The following is a 24669-nucleotide window of genomic DNA, read 5'->3' on the forward strand; positions in this document are numbered from 1 at the left end:
TCCATGAAGCCAGATAACACACACCAATGAGTTAAACTGCAGGAATGTCTTAAAGACATAAAGACCTGGATGGCCGCTAACTTTCTGCTTCTTAATTCAGATCAAACTGAGGTTATTGTACTCGGCCCTGAAAATCTTAGAAATATGGTATCTAAGCAGATTCTTACTCTGGATGGCATTACCTTGGCCTCCAGTAACACTGTGAGGAACCTTGGAGTCATTTTTGACCAGGACATGTCCTTCAACGCACATATTAAACAAATATGTAAGACTGCGTTCTTCCATTTGTGCAACATCTCTAAAGTTAGAAATATCCTGTCTCAGAGTGACGCTGAAAAACTAGTTCATGCATTTATTACTTCCAGGCTGGACGACTGTAATTCATTGTTATCAGGATGTCCTAAAAACTCCCTGAAAAGCCTTCAACTGATCCAAAATGCTGCAGCAAGAGTCCTGACAGGGACTAGAAAGAGAGCAGATTTCTCCTGTTTTGGCTTCCTGTTAAATCCAGAATTCAAAATCCTGCTCCTCACATACAAGGTCTTAAATCAAGGGCGTAGATTTGGTTTTGGCGTTGGGGGGGACGGATGATTCAACCACCGAGCCCTGCCCTGTTTCTTTTTTTTCCTTTTTGTCTTTGCTTCTTGATAAAAGGAGAAATATACTTGCCTACATATGCTATTCTACCTGCTTTTAAACCATTTAAAATTACAATTCATAGTTTTATATGTGAATTATATAATGTTAAATTACTATTAAACAAATGACTGACTAAGTATTTCAGGCTTTAGTTTACTTCAGCCATATTCCATATAAATCAGGTATCATACAAAAATAAAAATAGCTTCAAATACAGTCATGACAATAAAGAATATGACTTTAAGGACTTAACAACATTACTTCAGTTACACCAACATCTCTGACACATCAGCACTAAGGAAACACTGAATGACCTGCTGGGTTTTGTCCATAAAACTACTCGTCTAAGATTAACACAGAGTCGAAGATCTCTCAGCAACATTATGCAACAGTTTAGGCTCTACTGCCCGATCAGATCAGTGAGCTGGGATTTTTATTCTAAGCATGAGCTACTGTTACAGCAACTGACATTAATACTACTGGTGTCCCACACAACAACTCAATGTCCACTATGTGAAGCAGCCAAACACAGGCCTGCTCCTCTCACTAACTGAGATAAACTGCTGGCATGTTGGTTTTACATCTATGCTGTCCAGTCTGTCCTGGTGGACATACAGCAGCATTGTTTAATTTCATTTGAGTCATTGTTGACCTTAGCATGTTTTTAGTCTTCTGAGAGCACTGAAGCTTCTTTCAGCCTCAGTACCTGCGTTTTATCCTCAGATTTAAATTATTCTGTACCTGATGTGTCTCACCTTTGGCCCTGGCTCCTCCCCTCTGACTGCACTAGGACATATTGCCACCTGAAAAAATAACACATGGATTCGTGCCATATAAAAAGTGAGACGTGTCAATTCAGATTCTTTGTCAAACATACACTAATGAATCAGTTTACATCAGCAGCCTGACAATTGTCAAACAGTGTCCCACAGCTGTTTATGTTTTTGAACACATTTTGCACAGAGAGGCATGCTTTGAAAAATGTATTGACAGCAATGTTGAACATTATTACACAGGAAAAAACAACTACAGTAAAATAATGACACCGTGACGCCTCTGCCTTTGTAAATGGAGGGACAGTAACTGCATGTTTATATGTAAGCGTGTAAAACCTGCAGACAGTCAGATTAACAGTATTTTGTCTCTATCTGCCATCCTGCAATTCATCTCATGTAAACGTGGCCACAGCGTGACGTGAAAAAGGGCACATACTGTCATGGTCCTGGGTCGGTGACCCAGCGCTTTTAGTTTGTTATCATTTTCTAGATGATGATTGTTTAAGTTCTGTGTTATATTCGGTCTGCCTCTAAGTCTGCGTCTGTATCTGTCTGTCTATGGTGTTACCCCATCTGTTTGTGAATCTGTCTGTTTAGTTCAATGTCTTGTCTGGTTCCATGTGTCTGAGTTTCCTGTTTTATTGTGAAGGTCCGTGTCGTATGTGAGTGTGATCAGTTTACGTTTCCCCTGTCCCGTCAGCCCAGATTCCTCCCAGCTGTGTTGCCCTCCTGTCTCTCATCCCCTGATTACTGGTGTGCAGTGTTGGGGAGTAACGGAATACATGTACCGCCGTTACGTATTTAAAATACAAAATATGAGTAACTGTATTCCGTTACAGTTACCGTTTAAAAAGGTGGTATTCAGAATACAGTTACTTTGTTGAAATAAATGGATTACACTGCGGTACTTTCCTGTTTCATATTGTCGCGGGTCAGGACTGTTTGGGTTTTGTTTGACAGCTACGTTCTTTCATTCCAGGCGGCAGCGTTACGGTTGCCATGGTTACAGGGCGACGCTCTCTCTCTCTTTCTGCGACTGTGTGTTTCCTGGGTGAGAGAGCGCCTTTTCGTTGTTGTTGTTGTGCTAAGCTAACAGGCAGAATGCTACAAGCATAGCTCTAAAGAATGCAGCATCATGGGCAGTGTAGTCCGTGTTGCAGGGAGAATGGACTGCCATACACGTTATGGGTCTGTGAGCGCGAGGAGGGAGAAAAAGGCGAGTGGAAAGGTACGAGTTGACATCGAGGAAAAACGGGAGCTGGAAACATGTAAATATAATAATAACCACTGCAGCCAAGAAGAGAGCCTGACGAGCCCAGTTGTAAGTAAGCTATTAAGACTCGACTGTACACCGTGTTCGTGTTTTCCTCCGAAAACAATAAGTTCCGTTGGAGCCTTTCAACGCCTCTCTCTGTCTCTCGCAAGAAAAGTTGACCCACACAACAAAGTAAAGCTATTTTTCGGCTACGAGCCGACAGGGACCCCGCCCTATTAGTCAGAGGTCCCTTTACTACAGTTCGGAGTCGCGGACCTTCAGTAATAGTAATAAATCACACAGCAATAGTACATTCATGTTGTTGTAAAAAGCATGATAATATATTAAGTAATCCAAAGTATTCAGAATACGTTACTGTCATTGAGTAACGTAACGGAATACGTTACAGAATACATTTTGGGGCATGTATTCTGTATTCTGTAATGGAATACATTTTAAAAGTAACCTTCCCAACACTGCTGGTGTGTGTATTTAAGCCCTGTGTGTTCTCCTGCCTGTTGCCGGGTCGTCTGTGTAACTCCATGTCAGTCTGTTACCCTGTGTTCCACGGTGTCCTGTTCCTCGTCTGCGGCTCTCTGCTTCTCATCCCGTTGTCGTATGCTCCCAGGTCTGTTATTTTTAGTCCTCCCAGTTTAGGTGTCTTTAGTTATTTGTTATGCCCCACTGTTTGTTTGCCACTACACCTCTGTAAATAAAACCACCGGTATCTCATCCACTGCCTGCATCTTGGGTCCTTCTTCCAACTCCACACGGCTCGCCTCGGCAGCCGTGACAGTACGAACCGGCCACAATGGACCCAGCAGCATTCAACCCGCCCAAGGAGCTCCAGGAGGATATTGTTTACTCTGTGGACAAATTAATTAACGTGTGGCTGGAGCACGAGGGGAGAGAATTTCGCCAAGCCGTGGCTAATCGGCTACAGCGCTTGGTTTCTGGTCTCCCCTGGCTGCTCAGCTCACTTCACCCACTCGCACAGAATTTCATTCTGAACAAACTCCGTCTTCACCCCCCGGCTGCTACTACCCACCCTGCAACTCATGCTTCACTGCCCGGTCCGACAGAGGATGTTCCGCCCGGCCCGTCAACCCAGCCTTCAAGGGGGAAACGGCGCTCACGCTGCCGACGCTCCTCGCCACAGTCGGACCTGGGGATTTCTGAGCGGCCAGCTGTGGTGAGTGGACAGGACAATATTATTGGTCTGAACTGTGGGACTGTTTACTCAGGGGTAATGTTCTGTACGGCGCAGGACAAAAACTGTTTATCGCCTCAAGCTCAGTTAGCCGCCCGGCCAGCAGCTCAGTTAGCCGCCCGGCCAGCAGCTCAGTTAGCCGCCCGGCCAGCAGCTCAGTTGCCACCTCCACCACATTCAGCCTCACAATCCATAGCTCAATTACAGTCACAGCCAGACTTATTACAAACCATGTTACAATCCCTAGCCCAGTCAGTAGTCCAGTTGGCAGAAGAATCATTAGCCTTATCCTCCGTTCAGTCTCCAACTTCCCCACCATTATTGTCTCAACCTTTACTTCGGTCGCCCTCAGCTCAGCCACCTGTTCAGCCATCATCTTCACCAACTCCTCCTGTACAACCAGCTAGGCCAATTCAATCCGAAAGAAACTATTGTTCACCCATTCGTTCCAGGCAGAGAGGCAATCCACACAATCCTGCACAAAACTGTCCTCAAGAGCGGGCCAGTTCTGAGACTGAGATGCACTCCTGGGCCTCCCCAGAGGCTGGGTTTCAGCCCCCAGCAGACTCTGGACCCCTGGAGGTTAAGAAGCCAGCTGAGGACTGCACCCGGCTGTCGCTGCCTGAGCAGAGTCTGTGCTCTGTGCAGCTTCAGCCTGCTATGTGTTTGCCAGAGGCCACCGTGCCTGCTGGTCCTGTTCTTTCCCTGCCAGAGGCCACCGTGCCTGCTGGTCCTGTTCTTTCCCTGCCAGAGGCCACCGTGCCTGCTGGTTCTGTTCTATACCTGCCAGAGGCCCGTGCGCCTGCTGGTCCTGTTCTGTCCCTGCCAGAGGCCCGTGCGCCTGCTGGTCCTGTTCTGTCCCTGCCAGAGGCCCGTGCGCCTGCTGGTTTTGTCCTGTGTGTTCCAGGGGCCCCTGTGCCCACTGGTTCTGAGACTGTTCTCGCTGGGGGGCCCGAGGAGCCCGTCCAGCCTCCTTCCTCTTTCTCGTCGGCTGGGGGGCCCGAGGAGCCCGTCCAGCCTCCTTCCTCTTTCTCATCGGCTGGGGGGCCCGAGGAGCCCATCCAGCCACCAGCTGCTCCACCAGCAGCCTCATCCACGCTTGCAGCAGCAGTTTCCTCCACTCCGGCGTCGCCTGGTCCAGCGTCTGCTTCGGCTTCATCCGCTTCGCCTGGTCCAGCGTCTGCTTCGGCTTCATCCGCTTCGCCTGGTCCAGCGTCAGCATCCTCATCAGCTGCTTCGCCTGGCCCAACTTCAGCATCCTCATCAGCTGCTTCGCCTGGCCCAGCTTCAGCATCCTCATCAGCTGCCTCGCCCGGTCCAGCTTCCGCATCTTCATCCTCATCAGCATCGCCCGGTCCAGCTTCAGCTCCAGCTTCAGCTCCAGCTTCAGCTCCAGCTTCAGCATCGCCCGGTCCAGCTTCAGCTCAAGCTTCAGCATCGCCTGTTCCAGCTTCAGCTCCAGCTTCCTCATCAGCTTCGCCTGGTCCAGCTTCAGCTTCAGCGTCCTCATCAGCTTCCGCCTCGTCTGGTCCAGCCTCAGCTTCCGCCTCGTCTGGTCCAGCCTCCGCTTCGCCTGGGGCTGCAGGGGCCACGCAGCCTTCAGGTCCCCTACTACCACCTCCACATCGTCTGTCATCTGCCTGGCCGCTTGTTGGGCATCTCCGCCACCGTGGACGCCCTCCTGAACACCGCCACTGCCTTCCGTGTGGCCGGCCTCCGGACTTGTTTCCACGCCACTGTTGCCGTCCGCACGGTCGGCCCCCAGAACTGTTTCCACGCCGCTGTTGCCGTCCGCACGGTCGGCCCCCAGAACTGTTTCCACGCCGCTGTTGCCGTCCGCACGGTCGGCCCCCAGAACTGTTTCCACGCCACTGCCTACTGCGTGGCCGGCATCCGGACCTGCTCCGCTGCCATTTGCATGGTCGGCCTCCTGAACTTGACCATCTGGGCCTTTTTGGACTCTGTCCCTCCGTCCTGGGCCCCCTCCGCCCGCCCTGGTCGAGTCCTTTACTGTTTTGTTTTGGTCGGTTTTTGTGTTTCTGCTGGGCTATCTGGAGCCAGCCCTTGAGGGGGGGGTACTGTCATGGTCCTGGGTCGGTGACCCAGCGCTTTTAGTTTGTTATCATTTTCTAGATGATGATTGTTTAAGTTCTGTGTTATATTCGGTCTGTATCTGTCTGTCTATGGTGTCACCCCATCTGTTTGTGAATCTGTCTGTTTAGTTCAATGTCTTGTCTGGTTCCATGTGTCTGAGTTTCCTGTTTTATTGTGAAGGTCCGTGTCGTATGTGAGTGTGATCAGTTTACGTTTCCCCTGTCCCGTCAGCCCAGATTCCTCCCAGCTGTGTTGCCCTCCTGTCTCTCATCCCCTGATTACTGGTGTGTGTATTTAAGCCCTGTGTGTTCTCCTGCCTGTTGCCGGGTCGTCTGTGTAACTCCGTGTCAGTCTGTTACCCTGTGTCCCACGGTGTCCCACGGTGTCCCACGGTGTCCCACGGTGTCCCACGGTGTCCTGTTCCTCGTCTGCGTCTCTCTGCTTCTCATCCCGTTGTTGTATGCTCCCAGGTCTGTTATTTTTAGTCCTCCCAGTTTAGGTGTCTTTAGTTATTTGTTATGCCCCACTGTTTGTTTGCCACTACACCTCTGTAAATAAAACCACCGGTATCTCATCCACTGCCTGCATCTTGGGTCCTTCTTCCAACTCCACACGGCTCGCCTCGGCAGCCGTGACACATACCTTTGATGTCGCGTGGCGAACTCTGTATTCCTCGTCCACACGTAAACGGAAAAAAATGAGTTTTAAAAAATCTCAGTTTTCCGTGATTCGAAACGCCATTTACATGGATGAAACAGCTGCGTGTTCAAAAATACTCGTGTAGGTGTGGACGCAGCCTAAAAGAGTTATTAGTGAGAATTACAGGTAGTAATAAAATAAACTACTAAGGTCAGAGAAGTTGATCCATAGATGTTATCTGGTAAAGACATATCTGGGTAAATTTAAGAAAAATATTGACACTCTTTGTACTTTTTGCAGCAATGCAGAGGAACCAACGTGTCATGTATTTTGGATTGATCTAAATAATTTTATAAACACCAAAATTGATGCCTCGTGTAAACTGAAGTTTCAACATATTCTATTTGGCCTCTCACATACTGACAAAATAAATCGAAAAAAGATATATTATCAATCTTCTGATTTTTGTCTAATTGGCTAATTTTGCCGCAAAATACGGCAGAAGGGGGCGGTGAAAGAGTGAACCTTCAAAAGTAGGTACTGAATATTATGTCACTTATTTATGTGCGAATGTTTAATAATGAAGAACATTAAAACATTACTGGTGGAGTCACACATGTGTCCACTGCACCATCTGGAACTCTTCTTGTTTACACTCAACACAAACACTAAATCCTGCTTCTCTGGTGCTGTTGTGTAGCAGTGTGTACACCTGAGACTGTCACCTGTCTGTCTGTCCTGCACTCTCTCTCTGTTTCTACGGGGGGCTACGAGCTCACATGGCTTGTAGCTGTGCCAGAGAGCAAGCTTGGGTGAGCTAGCGGGGAATATCTCCGTCTGCAGTAGCCTTTAAAAAAAGACTATTGTTCGTTCTCCTGCCAGACGCCTCGCTGCTGCGCTGCCTCCTCGCTGCTGTGCTGCCTCGCTGCTGCGCTGCCTCGCTGGTGCCATTAAAGGACCGGCGGCTGCCATTCATTCATCCATCCGGACCTCGATTATTTGGACCGAAGTACTCACACACACGCCCGCACTCAGTGCCATACACTCTCTTTATTTTGCTGGCCAGCTAACACCATTGTTGTTGTTGTTTTTTGCATTCACAAAGACTATCCAAAGACATTTTGGTTATTGTCAAATAGACTCTCTGATTACGCACTGAGGAGGTTGTGGTGTTACAACCCCAGGACTGAGAAAAAAAGACTCTTTACATAATATATTCACTTGTCTCCTGGTTAGGAGAAGTGGCTATTGATGAAAATATATTTTTTTTCTTTTCTTCTTCTTCATGTCTTTGTTTACATTGTATCCCAGAGAAGTTTTAAGTTGTTCAGGTTGAAACATTTGCACTTAGAGTCGGTTAAGTTTCCTTTGATGTATCAGTGTCAAGCTGATGTTTAAGAGGGTATGTTAAGGACGGATGTGCTCCAGTCCATCAATCCTTTAAAGTGCTGGACACCGATGGTAAATTGCCATCAGACCCTAAATAAATTGTCCTCTGCTGTTATCCATATTGCTTCTCTCATTCTTTGGTGAGTAGACGTCTTGGTTACACAAGCACGAAAGAGGCACCGCAGAAAACAATTTTTCAGCGAAAGATTAACAGGTTAACATACTGGACTGGCCATCAGGCATACCGGGCATTTGCCGGTGGGCTGATGACTTATTTATTTATTTATTTTTGTAATGTCATGAACAATGAGAGGTGGTGGATTGGCCAGATGCTGGCAGATCTGTAAAAATAACTCAGTTGTTTGGTTTCTCTGGCGGAGTTTCCACAGAGGCCAGCAGGTGGATGAGGGCAAGGGGAGGCAGGAGGAGAGACCCACCAGTCCGAGTGTCAGGTGAACTGAACTTCAGGTAAGAAGTTATAACCTGCAGGTCAGATATAAACCAAGTTTAGGTGGAGTTTATTTTCGTCATGCTGACTTTTTCGTACTGCGTGCTAGCTAGCATGACAGAGTTTCTATACAGCTGGGTGGTGCTATGATGTTACTGATAGTGAACTTTATTTTATTCATAAGGTTAGTAGAGTTGCCAACGGCTCCTTAAAAACGGAATTGTCCCTCATTCAGAGAAAATATTACGCATTTCGTATGGAGGTGAGAAGAGACGCAGTTTGTCCCGGACTTCAGCTACAATGGAAAAAGACACAAAGCTGGAGTTATTCTGTGTTTACGCTGTAGCTGCCTCTTCTTCTCTCATCCTCCCCCCTCCCTCTCCTGTTTCTACTTCAATCAGAAGCTGATCAATGATCAGCTGATTGGCTCTCTTGTTTATTTATCGCCCACTTTGCACCATAAAGAGGAAACCAGCGGATGTCACGCTAAACAACAGCAGCACGTTTAAGCTTGATCAGCTGTTGTTAGAATGTATTTAATATTACTTTCTAGTATCAGCTGATGTTTGCTGGAGCCACAGCTGTAAAGCTGCTGGTCATGATGGTTTGGATATGTGGTGAGAGGGAAACATGAAGATGAAACCAGGAGATGTCCTTACTGAATCATCAGAGCTGTGATGGAGAAACAGGTTTACCTTTTAGGTGACAGGAATGAGTTGAAGTTACGAACTGTTTCTGAGAGACAAATAACACCAGGATCCTTTTCTGCTCTCCAGAGAGTGATCCGTACAGCAGAACGCTGCTGCAGGATTGCTCTCCCCCCGCTTCAGGACACCTACACCAGGAGATGCCGGACTAGAGCAGCGCAGATACTGAAGGACCCGTCCCATCCAGGCAACAAACTGTTCCAACTTCTGCAATCTGGTAGAAGGTTCCGCATCTTCCGGGCAAGGACAGAGAGACTCAAGAGGAGCTTCTATCCCCAAGCCATCCGTGCCCTAAACACACACACCCGCCCTCTCACATCATCTATAATTGACTGAGACAGGGCTCTTCCAGACACTAAACCAAGGCACAATGTACATTTCAATTCCTTTAATTTTAAATATGTTTATATTGTCTATCCTGTAAAATAGTCAGATGTCTATTCATATTAATGTACAGAATTCACCTGCTTGCTGCTACTACTGCACATTCACCCAGTGTATATACTATATGTATGTATGTATGTATGTATGTATGTATGTATGTATGTATATATATATATATATATATATATATATATATATTGTTCTTCCTCTACATCCCCCCCCCCCCATTTTTGCACATGTCGAGGAGCGTGTCAGGCTACATTTCACTGTGTGTTATACTTGTATAACTATGCATGTGACAAATAAAGAACCTTGAACCTTCTGTGTAGCTGACAGCTGGTAACTGTGCAGGGGCGGGTCTAGCAAAGTGTTGCCAGGGGGGCAGGTAGGGCATTAACAGGGAGAGGGGGGCACAAAGAAATACTTTTCTTTCTTATTCTCATTTAAAATGTCTAGTATTAACCCCAATTCTTTTGTCCCCGTGACAGAACAGATGAAACCGACTCATAGTGTTAAAACATTTATATTTCTTTTTATTCAATCATCTTCCGGAAGAGAGAGACCCCTGCACAGCTCAAACGCCAGTTGCAGCTCTAACATTTTTAGCTCCACATGTGTCTTATATGGTATTATTTCTGTACTTTGCATGTCACACAGTTTCAAACATTGCTTATATGGCAAAGTTCCTCTTTTCTGTGTCTTATCTATTAATATGCCTGTGCACTAAAACTTCCTGTTTTTTAGTCTGGCTGAGCACTTTGTGAGTCAAAAGTGGCCTTGCTCTACAAGCCTTCATTATTAAAGTACATAAAACAATATAATAGGAAAAGAAGGATACTAAGGATATTGATTTCATGACACTAGCTTTTATTAAATAATTATCTGAATCTTGCAAACAAAGTTTTTATCTGAGGTAAAAATCAAATCAAATCAAATTCAAATTTTATTTGTCACGTACACAGTCATACACAGTACGATATGCAGTGAAATGCTTGGACAACTGCTCGTGACCTAAAGAAAAAAGAAAAGGCTATGAATAAGATAGGAAATAAATATGAAAATTAAAAAGGGTCAATTTAACTAGGAAGGAATAAAATAAAATATAAAAATTAAAGTTAAAAATGAAATAACTGTACAACACAAATTAGAATGAAGGGTAAATTTAACTGGGAAAGAATGTATAGAAATCATACATATACCAACAAGACTGTACATCACTGTCACAACAGGGTTTGTTTTCATTCAAAGGCTTTATGGCTTTAATACCTGGGGCCAATTTTTTGTCCCAGTCCAGCCCTGCAGGTTAATACTGGCAGTGTCACCATGCCAGCTGACTGCATTTCATCATCAGCCAGTGTTGTTCTTTAAACATCAATATTACCAACGTTTACCATAAGGCAGCATAGAAAGTATTTACTTGCTTTCAGGTTTTATTCAAATGTTAGTCTTTTCAGTTGTTTCCCCACTTTTTTCCTGTTTCAAAATCAAACACCAGTTTGTGAGAAGATTATCTTCTTTTTTTAACAGGCAGATAAAGTTTTGCATTGGCTAATTTGCCAGTTGTATGTTAAAAATGTTCGTATTTTAAAATTCAAAATGTTTTTGCCCAAAACATATGCACTACATGTCAGTAAAAATACTAAATATTGATGTGCTTGACTGCCGAATAAACACTGACTGATTGTATCTCTTGTACTTTATCAACGCAGTATCTAAAAACTTTGCACCGTAGTGGTTAAAATCTCATTCTAAGAAAAGTTAACAGCGCATTCGGTTATTAGGTTTATAGGATTATTGAATTATGGTTAACAGTTGTTAGAATTTTTTTTAACATTATCAGCCAGTTACATCTGCCACCCTTCTCCAAATCTGTGAGAAGTGGAACGAAAATCAGACATGATTCCGAACATTTTTAACAAATAAATAACTGCAAAGTGGGGTGTGCGTAATTATTGTGTGTTATGTGTGTATGATGATGACTCCTGAAACGTCAATGCTCAGACGTCCAGGAGTCCAACATATTTCAGCTTTTAAAGGACAAATAGGTGCATCAAGTTTTCTACTCTTCACTTTTTTTCATTTGTTTTGTGTGCTTATCTTCATCTTCATTCTCCTCTGCTTCACATTGTTTCCTGCGTTTGGGCTTTGGTGTGGCATTGAAGTATATACTGCAATGATCTGCTATGTCGTCATTACGAACACTCAGATCAGAGACTTCAACATTTCTGCTGATGACCAGATCCAGAGTGTGACCTTTTTTATGTGTTGGGCTTTTTACATGTTGCTTAAGACTGTTTTTGTTCAATATAGACAAAAAATCAGTTTTGTATTTGTCCTTCAACTTTTTATCAAACCAGATATTAAAATCTCCAGCCAAAATGATGCCGTCTTTGCATTCTGCAGAAACTCCCCGCAAGAGGCTTTTAAACTCCAGCAGGAATTTATTGAATTCCGTCCTCGAAGGTGGGCGATACACACCGATGACCAGGACAGGTTGGTAACCAGTTTGCTCCAGCTCTACAGCCACATATTCAAAGTGTTTGGCTGAGATCAGATTAATTTTTTTACCCTTGTAAAGGGTCTTTAAGAATAAAATCGCGACGCCACCTCCTGTTTTCTCTTCCCTCGTAAACTGAACAAAATTGTACTCTTCAGTTAACATGTCTTGAAGGACCTGATCCTTGTGCTTCTCCTTTTCATTTTTCATCCACGTCTCTGTTATAATTAATACAGCTTTGTTTTTCTCTAATAAACCCTTCAATTTTTCCTCTTTACTTTTAATCGAGCGAAAATTGATCAGCACCCAGCTTCCAGTATTTCCTGCATTCTTCTGCTCGTTAAATTTCCTTGTAGCAGCACCATTACCATCATCACTATCATCACGCCAGTCAGCTGGGGGCACATAGTCTTTATCTTTCTTTGTGTCATCAACACCACTCTCCTCACTTGGTTGATTACTTTCTTCCTCGTTGTCACCACCACTCCTTGTTTCGGAGGCAGACTGTTCTTCACCTGCTTGTTGAGCTAGCTTGATCACCTTGTCTCTGTAAAAGAACCCAGTGAAGGTCGAGTCAGTGTGATTTCAGCTGTAAGTCGTCACCACAAACAACAAACAACAAACAGGACTCGTACCAGATTTACCTAAACAGCTGGAATGCAGCAAATTTACTAATGAAATCCTGCCTGACTGTGACATGATGTTGTTTATAGTTTCCTTGGTGATTATTTATGGAGGACTTAGTAATTCAGAACAATGGATGTAAGTCTGTGCTCCAACCTGGCAGATTTGCTGTGACCGTGCCAAATTCTTTAAAGGATATGAGTTCAATTCAGGCATCGTTAGGTTGATCTACTGTTGTAACTCATGGTTAGTGAGCATCAGGGTTTTAAACTGGGGGGGGGTCACACAGAGAAGAGTTTGGGAACAGTTTCCAAACCTCAGCACCCAGAAACTAACTCCAAACACAAAGGCAGTGACAGCAGTGATCCAGGTGTTTTCACAGGTGATCACCTAATGTGTCGTCATGGATGACGTCTGAAGCCTCGCAGGGATCCCTGCCACATGTGCCACATGTGCGTGGTGGAGTTTCACCTGTGACATAGTCGAGCTTGTTTTCTTGGAGAAGGGTTTCCCTTTGAGCTGATCTCTCGCAGTTACACAGGATACTCCCGGAGCCGACTGGACTTCTTCGAGTTTGTGAAGACGCTTCATCCCAGAACCTTCTTCAGTTTTAAGACCAAATGGTGGAGAGTCGCACGTATGTAAACCCCAGTGGGAGGGGGGCGTGTCCCAGAGAGGGTTGTTGGCACACTATTGACTATGTGTCTCATCGCGACGTGAGAGGCCATAAGAAGATTTCATTGGTTGTTTAACACCTACAGGAAGTCAGAGCTGTGGTGGAGTCATTTTATATATTTAGAGAAAAACTCACACAATGTAGCTAAATTGGCGACAAAGGTCCCAGATGAACTCTTTGATCTTGTCAGCTGCAGCTCTCAGTGATTCGCTGGCTTCGGTCACATGATTCTTCCGGATTAATTCTGTCAACATTTGAATGACTTCAGGAAGTGGCAACTCCTTTCCACCATGTACAGATCCAACCTGACCGTCAGAGAGAACAGGTTACAACAGAATCATTTCTGTTCTTCATCAGTTTGTCAGTGTTAAGGGAAAAAACTGCTGCAGTGATAAACCATAAAAGCATGAATGATATCTTTTTAAACCTTTAGTATGTGTTTAGATCTCACTAATGATGATGTAAAAATGAAATAACAGAACCTCACCACCACTTTTCCTTCGAGGATGTGCTGAAACTCACATCCAGACATTTCTTGGATGAGTTTTCGAGCTGATGCTGAGCTGAAGTTAATTTGGTTCTTGACTTTAAATCTTTTTGCTGCTGCTGACAGAATTTCTTCCACGACGTGCTCATGGCTGTTTGCAGAAATCTTCAGCTTCTCTAACAGTTCCTCGTTTTTTTTCTGGGCTTCATTGAGTTCACCTTCTACCTTTTGGAGCTTCTCCAGTGATTCAGTGATTTCAGGACAAGACAATAGGGAAGATGATCTGCTTGAAAAAAACTTAACACATCCTGTCCTGTTATATTTTGGCTTTAGTTCCTTGAGCTTCTCAGACAGGGCTATAAGCTGATCTTTATAGTGGTCCAAAATCTCTGTCCTGGAGAAACTGGCCTCCAGCAGCTCATCAGCAGCAGTGCTCATCATGGAGGTTTCTCTGTCCATCACAGAGCAGAAAACTGTCCCAGTGAGATCAGCAGGAGCCTGGAAGGACCAAGACAGAGCACACTATCAGCTGATATTATAGTGCTAACACAATCACATGTACTGGTCAAGCTACTCCCCAAAAGTTGACTCTGTTCATCTGGACGCCTTCATGGGAGAAACGTTTCACCATCATCATATAAACAGTAATGACTGAGGGCAGTGAGGGTCAAAGGTCAGTCAGCCTGTTTGCTGCTGTGAACACTCTTTATATTTGTTCTTTGCTTTCACCCAGCAGGCTGTGGCTCTGTGCTGGACCCACAGCGGTGCTTTCTTCAAGCTTTCGTTCCTGCGTTTAAATAAACTCCACACATTTTTACCCCTGGAGCACACCCAGCAGGAGTCACTCGTTTTCAGTGGACATGGTTGATGTGGACGTTGTGGAGGACGATAAATACCTCAGAGTACACACTGATAATAAACCGGACGTGGTTAAAAACACCACTGCCCTCTACAGGAAGGGCCACAGTCTCTGAGGTCCTTCAACATCTGTCGACCAATGCTCAGAATTGTCTATGAGTCTGTTGTGGTCAGTGCTATCCTCTGTGCTGTTGCATGCTGGGACAGAGGGTTGAGGGTCGCAGACGCCAACAGACTCAGTAAACTGATCAGAAGGCCAGAAATGCTGTGGGGACGGAGCTGGACTCTCTTAGGGTGGTGTTGGAGAGGCAGGTGTTGTCCAACACTGTAAAAAAATATTGTAGAATTTACAGTAAAACACTGGCAGCTGTGGTTGCCAGAATTTCCCCGTGGAAAATATAGAGATAATGCAGAATACATAACGGTATACTTGTTGATAAATGTAAAATTCACAGTGTAAAATTCACAGTCAGCTGGTCCATATATATATATATATACACATGGACCAGCTGACTGCTCACACAAACCACACTGGCACAGAATGATACTGAGCCCATGACACTAATGCTGCCCAGTGATGCCCTCCTTAGGCCAACATGGGCACTGTGGGCAGACCCCATGATCCACAGAGGGCCTCTGTACCACATGTGTTTCCTGCTGGTGCTGTTCGGTATGTAGCTCTGCTCGCAGAGACGAACTCAGAGCTGTCAGACTGTTTGTTTCACTTGTTGAGTTCTTTGCAGCGTGTCAGTAAGAACCAGTTTAACTTCATATTTCTGGCAGTGGAATAAAACATGCTTTCATCTTCTCCACAGTAATCACATTTCCCTGTCTGCTGTTTCCTTATATTAAGTAACGTGCCTCCAAACATGGCTGTGTGGGGCCACTGTGGGTGTGTCCACACAGGCCCACAGCAGTTTAGCCCTTGGGGACCACAAAAAACTGATGGGCACCAGATGGGTAAAGCTAGTGTGGGCAGGGCCCAGTGGGGGTTTGCTGGGGCCGTGTACACTGTGGGTTCATCACAGAATTCCGCCAGGAAGTGACTAATGATGTTGTGTCTAACAGTGAAGCCGCGAGGCCTGTCCAAATGAAGCCCGTGCCAAGACCCATATCGTTCTCCAGGATATCACGTGACCACAGATAGGCCCCGTTTCTCTGAAACAACTTCCTCTTCATGTGAATCGAGCTGTTGAAAATATGCAGGAATCAGGTTTTTGATCTGAGGCGACTCTGACGATTATCACAGACACCATACGCACATTATGGCGCCACCCAAAAGGTGAAAACTATCAGCAGCGAGGAGCATTGTGACATGCTCTCGAGTTCATTCGATCTGCCCGTGGCCGGAGGGATTCGACCCGTTAAAGGGCTTCATCACTGCATTGCCAGACGTGGCCGTCCTGGACAGTAGAGCTGCCCGCTCAGCCCTCAAACAGCAGGGTTTAGTAACAGCCCCCACCCAGTTCAACAGGAAGCTACATGCACTCTTATTGCCAAAGAAGGAAGTCTGGTCATGTGAAGTGACTTTGTGATCAGTTTGTAAAGTGAAAAGTAAAAACGTTGAGCAGAGATTAAAAGTTTGAAAGCAAAGCCTCGATGTTCACCCGCAGAGAGGAAAAAGCTTGTTTTCTGCACTCAGTCATCAGACGCTGGGCTCACCTGTTCAGTTAACAGAGACAATGACAACAGCAGCTCACCTGCTTTAAAGTGGAGCAGGAGTCAGACCCTCTGCCTCTTGGCGAGAACACATCTGTATCCGTGGCTGTTCCTCTGAAGCACCGAGCTCAGCCCCCACCATCATGTGACCTCTGCTGACGTCCTGCATGTCTGTGCAGGCTCTCAGTCGTCCCGTCACGGTAAGCTGAGCTCTTCAAAATAAAGGGCCGGACTCGCACCAGTTTCTTGACTCCTGTTGTTGTCTGGATGATACAGTCCATGCGCTTCTCTGTAAAAGTTTCTTAGATAAAGTCCTGCACACTTTGTTTTACACTGAATGTAATTCTGAGTGCATTTGTGTTCTGGGCCACATGAGGTGTTTTAACTTCTTGTTTTTATTCTTGTTTTGTCTCAAATTGTTTTTCTGTTTATATAAATACATCACGTTTGCTTGATTCATGGCCCGACATGTGCAAAGGTCATATGAACTCCAGTGGTCTAAGGAGCTTGCAAAGAAAAGCGTCTGGACTTCTTTAAGTTGCTTGAAGACGTTTCACCTCTCGTCCGAGAAGCTTCTTCAGTTCTAAGGTCAAATGGTGGAGAGTCCCAGATATAAACCTAGTGGGAGTTTCCCCCCACAGAGGGACAAAAGGACCCCTGATGATCCTCTAATCGCCTGAGCCAAGGTGTGAAACTGGGCGTGGGTCCCAATCAGCCAGAGTTTCGGGTGAGCTCATTGTGAAACCTGGCCCCACCTGGGACCCACGCCCAGTTTCACACCTTGGCTCAGGCGCTCGTCCGTGTCCTTTTCTTTGTGCACTGGTGTGCAGTCATGTGGGAACAGGAAGGAGCCATCCCCACACTGGTCCCACATACTGGGAACACGAAGGTGTCCGCAGTGTCTCGGTCTGCTGAAGCACGAAGACTCCTGAAGAACACCCCACACCATAACCCCCCTCTACCAAACTTTACACAGCGCAGTCAGACAAGTACCGTTGTCCCGGCAACCACCAAACCCAGACTCGCTCGTCCATCGCCAGATGGAGAAGCGTGATTGGTCAGTCCGGGGAACACGCTGACACTGCTCTAGAGTCCAGCGGCATGTTCTACACCACTGCATCAACTTTATTTATACCCATAGGTAAATTTGCTTTACAGAAAAATTGCAGCATTTGGCTTCAAAAGCACCCATACCTGATAAATATAAACCTCACTGTAACACATTTATAGTACTTTAACGTTTCGAGTCAAAAAAATGATGTAAGGTGTGGGGGACAAGAGAGGGGACAAACGTTTCCAACTCTCATCAGTGTCCACTTGTCCAGTCTGCAGATTGTCAGCCACCTTCACTTCTTCACTGGAACATTAGATGGACTCTGTCCACCCTTTACATCTGAGGTCATGTGACTGCCTGCACACTCTCCCCTTTGACCTTGACTGAATCAGTTCATTTTTCCAATTTGTGCTGTTGTTCTGTGTCAGTGTGCAGACCTCTACAGTATCTTTCACATCGTTCCTTTTTCAGAATCACTTTTATCCTCATGATCACTGCGCTGACTCTCGCACATGCAGCGATCATCAGGAGGGCCTCAGGTGTTCAGGAAGGCAGCTGTGCACAGATGTGGAAAGCAGCTAACTTCTCCTGTTCATTTATTCTAATTATTTATGCCTCACAGCTTCATAATGCCCTCCCTCGTCACGGCTCCTGGCTTCAACAACCCTTCCGGTAGGAGCGCATGGGCACCAACAGACTGTTAGCACATGGCTAACATTAGCATTACTGTAGACAGCTCATCACAGTTACTCTGTGCTCTGAGAGCTGCGTGCACTGCTGCTGTTCATCTCTCATCTGCTACCAGCCCTCACTGTCAACCTGGAAACCTCATCACTGACATCATCACCCAGAGAACAAACAAACAAACAAACAGGCGTGTAAACAAAAAAATTTTATTTATCAGAGAGAAACAAACAGCAGCAATGCTGCCATGGGAGAAAACAAGAGCAGAGGGGGATTCTGGGTAATAACTGACGTGGTAACATCAGCACACACGCACACACACACACACACACACACACAGAGGAAGTGAACAGAGAGGCTCATGGGAAGCTGTCATCGTCATCTTCAGCCATTTCTTTAGCAAACTCCAGATCCTGCTGCTCGCGTTCCCGACGCTCCTGAACGCACCACACGCACACACACACACACGCACACACGCACACACGCACGCACACACACACGCACGCACGCACACACACACGCACGCACACACACACGCACACACACACGCACGCACGCACACACGCACACACACACGCACGCACACACGCACGCACACACACACGCACGCACACACACACACACACACGCACGCACACGCACACACACACGCACGCACACACACACACACGCACACACACACGCACGCACACACACACGCACGCACACAGACACGCACACAGAAAAAACAGATTGAATGCAGATGACAGGAAGTGCATCTTTATTATTTTATTCTGATTTGTCTCTGTGTAAGCTACAGTCACACGCTGCCACCATGTGGTCAACTAAAGACATGGCATCACGTGCTGTGTGCGTGCGTGCGTGCGTGCGTGCGTGTGTGTGTGTGTGTGTGTGTGTGCGTGTTACCTCTGCAGACTCCAGGTCCTTGTTGTACGCTTTGGGAGGAAACCTCATGGCCTGCAGGAGGACAGAGGGAGATTAGCATCGGGGTGATCGACTCTTAAACCTGAGGTCGTGTAACCGAGCGGATCCCCGGGTCCTGCTCCTCCACCTCCTCCTCCTCACATTAAAGCAGATTGAGGAGGAGCAGGAGGAAGAAGCTGCTTCCACAGATTTGACAAGAAGGCTTCCAGTCAGACCTCTGCTGACAGGAAGTGACAGAGCTCGCAGCATTATGGTGATGCAGAGCAGTCTGCGGGCGGAGCTTTTGTGATTTCACATTCTTGTGTTGACCTTGAGTCCTTGGGTGTGAGAGGTGTGTGTATGTTCAGGTGCGCTCACCTTGACCGACATGTTGTGGATGTCGAGGCAGAAGGAGATCCTCTGGTGGAACGCCAGCTGAGGCTCTCGGGTCCCATAGATGTCCATGGTCTCCTTGGACTGGACGAAGCCTTTCTCGTGGTTGATGCTGGCCTCGATCACGCCGTCACGGATCGCCTGTGACGCAAACACGCAGAGGTCACACAGAGGTCACGAGGTCGGCGTTAAAAAGGCGGCGCTGAGCGCGTCTGTTTACCTTGGCAACGATGAACTCGGCGTCCTCGGGACTGTCGAGCTGCAGCTTCTGAGCGATGTCGGCGAGGGAGATCCGAGAGTACGAGAGGCTGATCATACGCACACCTGCACACACACACAGATCAGTAACACACTGAGCGCGGCTGATGAGCAGCGTGCTGTGTGACGGCGGCGTACGATTGGCTCACCGGTCTTGATGACGTTGTGTCTGAGGCGGATGATGAGCGTGTACGTCCCATCGGCCTGAAACTTCTCTCCAAACTGCTCCAACACCTGGTTAAACTTGGCCAGGTTACCCGTCCTCACAGCTGCACACACAGATACAGGAAGTGAACAGAGAGGCTCATGGGAAGCTGCGAGTATCTGAAGGTAGGTACACCACTGTGTTAGCAAACATTGTTCCTCCAATCAGAACCCATCGTTTCGCCATAGCTCTACGGTCACATGATCAGGCGTGTGTGTGTGTGTGACACTGACCCTGTGTGAGCAGGAAGTAGGGCATCAGGGAGCGTTTGAGTGACGGCTGTCTGAACTGCAGGCGGTCGGGAATCTCTCCCAGCAGCAGCTCCACCACGATCAGCAGCTTGTGGACCTGAACCGGAGCCGATCGATGCTTCAGTGATCAATACCAGACACCGATACCTGACCGTGTGTGTGTGTGTGTGCGTGCGTACCGTCTGTTTGAAGCCCACGGCGGTGTGCTGTGGAGCCTTCCTCAGAGCGTTGGTCAGAGTCCTGCGAGCCTCCGAGTACTCCAGCTGGATGGCTTTAATACGACCTGTGTGGGTCACATGACAGGCGGGTGAGCGCGGCGTCATGGCGGGGACTCGCCTGAGCGCCGCGGCTGTGAGCTCACCTGTGTAGTAGAGGTATCGCGCCCACTCGTTGTTGTTGGCGAGCTCGGGGAACACGGACTTGGACACGAGCTTCTCGGCCTGGTCGTACAGGTTGAAGTGCAGGTAGTTCCTCAGCAGCAGGTTCAGCAGCACCGCCTGCCCGTCGGCGTCGTGCCGGAGGGTCGCCGTGCGCAGGCGGGTGTGCAGGAAGCTGGGGGGGGGACAGTCGTGTGACTGCTTGTCTGAGGGTGTGATGTCATCAGGAAAGGAGAAAGGTGTGTACGTACCTGCGGATGATGTCGAGCTGGTTCTGGAACTCGTACACTCGGGCGTGGTAATAGTAGCACTTGGCGGCGACCAGGTCGAGAGCGCGGCGGTTCTTGGAGACGATCTTCTGCAGCAGGTCGTCCGACACTTTCTGCGCCTGAAACACAAACGTCACCGTCAGCACACAACAGAGCGTCACCGGCGAGCACAGAGTCCCCCGGCTCGAGTCCTTCGACCTTCGTCTTCAGCTGTTCACGCCGGCTCACAAAAGGCGTTTGTGCTGCTGGTTACCGAGGCTGGTTACCGAGGCTGGTTACCGAGGCTGGTCTCTGCAGCTGCTCGTGGAAAAACCCGGAGACTATGCGGGACACACACACACAGGTGAGTGAGGGGCGGGTCTCTCACACACACACACACACACACACACACACACACACACACACACACACAGGTGAGTGAGGGGCGGGTCTCTCACACACACACACACACACACACACACACACACACACAGGTGAGTGAGGGGCGGGTCACCTCAGTGTATCTCTTGTTGTTGGTCAGGTGAACCACCAGCAGCAGCTGCAGGTACGCCTCCACCTCTGGCAGCAGAGGAGCTGCTGCCGCCTTCCCCGTGCGAGGACGAAACTGAACGTCTCCGTCGGCCATCTCCATCGGCTGAGACACACACACACAGACACACACAGACACACACAGACACACACACACCATCTGATCAGGAATCGATCACCTTGTTATAAATAATCAGGTTACTGTTTGATGATGCGGCTCTCAGAGGTCAGGGTTCACTTCCTGTTTGTCATTAATTCAAAGCTGCAGCTCATCTCTGCTCACCTCCTCCAGGAAGCCCAGCAGGAAGTCTCGGGTGGTGGCGTTGTTGGTGAAGAAGCCACAGATGGCTTTGTGGAGCACGTTGGTGTTGAGGCGGCGGCTGGTGGACGGCAGCGCCCGCAGAGCGCGGAGCACGAAGCGAGGCTCCTTCCCCGACACGGCCTTCTCGATCTGCTTCACGTGCTCCTTAATATCTGGGGGGGGGGGGGGGGGGGGGGGTGACGTGACATTAGCACCAGTCACATGACCCACAGACCTCGGCTCAGCGCGATCCTCATGTTTACGCCTTTTCATGCGACCTTTGACCTCCATCCATGCAGATGCTACAGAGAAGGAGCTTAGCTGCTTACAGCTGTGCTCATGACAACGCGGCTCTACATCCATGCCGTAAGGTGACGGTTACATCCTCCTGAGAACCGGACGATCCATTCATGTCTCCTGTTACACCTGAGCCGCCCTGATAGGTCCTGGTGTTCTACACAGACGACGTCCTGGGCTTGCATTCATGCCTCATGTGTTAGGGCGGAGCACAAAGTCGAGGCTCACATCAGTCTCAGGTAGGACTGGGTGATACACCGAGTTTTTAAATATATCGATATAGTCTATGTTACGTTATAACTAGACTTGTGGAGCCGCATGTTTGCCTCGCTTTCGTCCACTTTTGTCTCTGCGCTGCGTTACTCGGCCTCGCCTCTCCTTCACTGAACACAACTCCCCCTCCGCCATCGCTTCACCTGCAGGCAGGACGGACACGGCAGCTATCAAAGAGGAGCTGCTCGGTAAAAAGAAAACATTTGGAGACTATTTTAGTGCTGTCAGCGTGACGTTAACGCCATAACGGCATTAACGGGGCAAATCTCTGTTAACAAGTTACCACGGATCGCCCCGTGCGGGGCTGGACAGCGTTAACGAGCTACTGTTTTATTTTATTCATGGAGCATTATTATTTAATAAGTGCTGATAATTTATTTCTGAGTAATTTTTCCTTGTACATCAGCGCTGTATGTTAATAAAAGTGCCTGTGTGAGATCTGGGACACAGCTTTGACTAAGAACTCTCTCTTTGTTCTCACTTAACGGCTTTAAAAATATCGAGATATATATCGTATATCGCCATCCAGCTAAAGAATATCGAGATATGAATTTAGGGTCATATCGCCCAGCCCTAGTCTCAGGCAAACTGATGTTTATGTTTATCCTTCATAGGGCTGGGTTTCAAAGATTCATTGAATCCTGAATGATTTCAATATAAATGTATTTTAACGCCAGAATCTCAGGTTAAAGCTCACACAACTATTTCAACAACCACCAAACAGCTAAAACTGTAAACGGGAGCAGACATGCAAACACAGAGCGTGGATCGTCCACAGACGCCGTTGGGCTGAAAGCTGCAGGTTTCATCACTCTGACCAAACCTGACTGAACCAGCAGCAGAAGATCAAACTACGCTTCATGTTTGATAAACTCTTTTTCTCTCCTGCACTCCTTATTGTGTCGTACATGTCATTGTCTTTCTTTATGCCACCTGTTCTGACCGGTCTCCCCGATGTGGCGTCTGTGTAATGTACGGGCGGAAGAGGTCCTATTTCTCTGGCTGTTACGTCCTGCACAGCTCTCTCTCCCTCTCTGCACTCAGAGACCATCAAATCTGTTTTCTGGGGGGGGGGGTTCTGGTGCCGGTGTCGTGCCAAAGTAGGTATCCCCGACAGAATTTGTTTCCCCTGTGCTGGGAGCAGGAAGTACTGATGTTTTCATTTTGTGAAAAAGGGAAAAATTAGCATCGTTACGTTAGCATTCAGTTTGGGGGTTACAACAGAGAATTATATATCAGATGGGATTATTTTAATAAACCATTAACATTTTGGCTGATAACTATTTTTATTCTCCTGTAACTTTACTCTATAAAGAGCTAAATCCTCCAAAGTTTCAGGAGTAATGCGTCATAATAAGAAGTGTTTGTGAACGAAAAATCAGCAATGTGGGACCCTGTTTGTCCGTGATTTACACAGGGGGAACAAATTGTGGCAGGATCAGCCTGATATTATTTGTGTCCCACTATAACTTCGTTGTGTAAAGAGCTAACATCTCCAAAATGTCAGGAGTAGTTAGTCATTACAAGAAGTGTTTGTAAACTAAAAATCAACAATGTGGGACCCTGTTTGTCCGTGATTTGGACAGTCCAGCGTGTGCTCCCGACGCAGGGGAAACAAATTCTGTCGGGGATACCTAGTTTGGCACGACACCGGTCTGAAGGGGAACGGGGCCCGGTCCGGACCCGCGAATGGGAGAGGTTGGTGTCGGTTTTAAGCTAAATGACGCGCAGACTCTCTGGGGCTGTTAGCCCCTCATGCTAATAGGCTAACCGCCGAGCTGCCGTGACTCCCCCAGCACAGACCCGTTCCCGGGTCTGTGCTGGGGGGTATCGGTATTGGTGTTTGAAGAGTTTTACCGTCCAGGGTCAGGCTGTCCTGCTCCTTCGGCTGTTTGGCCGCATTAGCCGCCTCCTCTTCAGGCATCTCCACGTCCTGCGGCTCTGGGCCCACCTCCTTCGGCTCCTTTGGCTTCTCTGCCTTCGAGTCCCGGTCCCGGCCTCCCGCCTTGTCGCGTCGTTTGGCCGCGGTCTCCTTCATGCTGTGTCTGGGTGGATGAAACCGAACCGAGCTGACCCACAATGACTGGACACTATTCTGTGGCGCAGAGGATTCTGGGATATGACAGGCAGAAGCAGAAGAGAGCGGAAACAGCAGCGCAGGCTCGATAATCGATCACAGATGTGTGTGTGTGTGTGTGTGTGTGTGTGTGTGTGTGTGTTCCTGTCTAGCTATCTTTGTGAGGACCGAAATCTGTCACTTGTGAGTCACACACTCACTGGTCCTCACAAGTTTGAAGACCTTTTTGAGGCTCAAAATGTGGTTTTAGTGTGTGTGTGTGTGTGTGAGAGAGAGATGTGTTTTAGTGCGTTGCATTGATCCGCGGATTTCTGACATATGAAAGTCTGACCCTGCAGGGATCCATAGACTGTGCCGAACACACTGTGATTTCTGATGTTATTTGAATATGAAGTGGCGAACATAACGATGGTGTCTCTGTAACTTTAGAGTCAGAATAATGAAGTCAGAATAAGAG

At 47.4% G+C, this 24669-nt stretch overlaps 2 protein-coding genes across 2 annotated transcripts; both read right to left on the reverse strand.

The window, feature by feature from the left end:
- Window positions 1–10911: 10911 nt before the first annotated feature.
- Window positions 10912–16493, reverse strand: LOC309705243 (uncharacterized protein). Its single transcript, XM_082530928.1, has 4 exons — window positions 16384–16493; window positions 13826–14323; window positions 13474–13643; window positions 10912–12585 (listed from the first exon to the last, which is right to left on the reverse strand). The coding sequence occupies exons 2-4, from the start codon at window positions 14282–14284 to the stop codon at window positions 11601–11603; spliced, it is 1614 nt and encodes a 537-aa protein (XP_082387054.1). The 5' UTR covers window positions 14285–14323; window positions 16384–16493; the 3' UTR covers window positions 10912–11600.
- A 1782-nt stretch (window positions 16494–18275) lies between these two features.
- psmd3 (proteasome 26S subunit, non-ATPase 3) lies at window positions 18276–24302 on the reverse strand. Its single transcript, XM_082530930.1, has 12 exons — window positions 23993–24302; window positions 21548–21738; window positions 21230–21370; window positions 20719–20855; window positions 20452–20642; window positions 20270–20373; window positions 20073–20187; window positions 19784–19903; window positions 19597–19700; window positions 19362–19517; window positions 18987–19037; window positions 18276–18517 (listed from the first exon to the last, which is right to left on the reverse strand). Exons 1-12 carry the CDS (start codon window positions 24171–24173, stop codon window positions 18440–18442), a joined length of 1569 nt encoding a protein of 522 aa, XP_082387056.1. The 5' UTR covers window positions 24174–24302; the 3' UTR covers window positions 18276–18439.
- Window positions 24303–24669: the final 367 nt, after the last annotated feature.

Source organism: Aulonocara stuartgranti, assembly GCF_965226115.1.
Source record: "Aulonocara stuartgranti genome assembly, chromosome: 4".
Classification (NCBI taxonomy): domain Eukaryota; kingdom Metazoa; phylum Chordata; class Actinopteri; order Cichliformes; family Cichlidae; genus Aulonocara; species Aulonocara stuartgranti.

Excerpts from the sequence above, each read along its gene's own strand:
- LOC309705243 (XM_082530928.1), bottom strand. The coding sequence starts at position 14,284 with ATGGACAGAGAAACCTCCATGATGAGCACTGCTGCTGATGAGCTGCTG. Across the intron at positions 13,644-13,825 it reads TCCTCGAAGGAAAAGTGGTG|GTTGGATCTGTACATGGTGG; the intron begins GTGAGGTTCTGT and ends TCTGACGGTCAG. Across the intron at positions 12,586-13,473 it reads CGCCAATTTAGCTACATTGT|AGACAAGGTGATCAAGCTAG; the intron begins GTGAGTTTTTCT and ends GTTCTTTTACAG.
- psmd3 (XM_082530930.1), bottom strand. The coding sequence starts at position 24,173 with ATGAAGGAGACCGCGGCCAAACGACGCGACAAGGCGGGAGGCCGGGAC. Across the intron at positions 19,038-19,361 it reads TCCACAACATGTCGGTCAAG|GCCATGAGGTTTCCTCCCAA; the intron begins GTGAGCGCACCT and ends GTCCTCCTGCAG. Across the intron at positions 18,518-18,986 it reads AGGACCTGGAGTCTGCAGAG|GAGCGTCGGGAACGCGAGCA; the intron begins GTAACACGCACA and ends TGGTGCGTTCAG.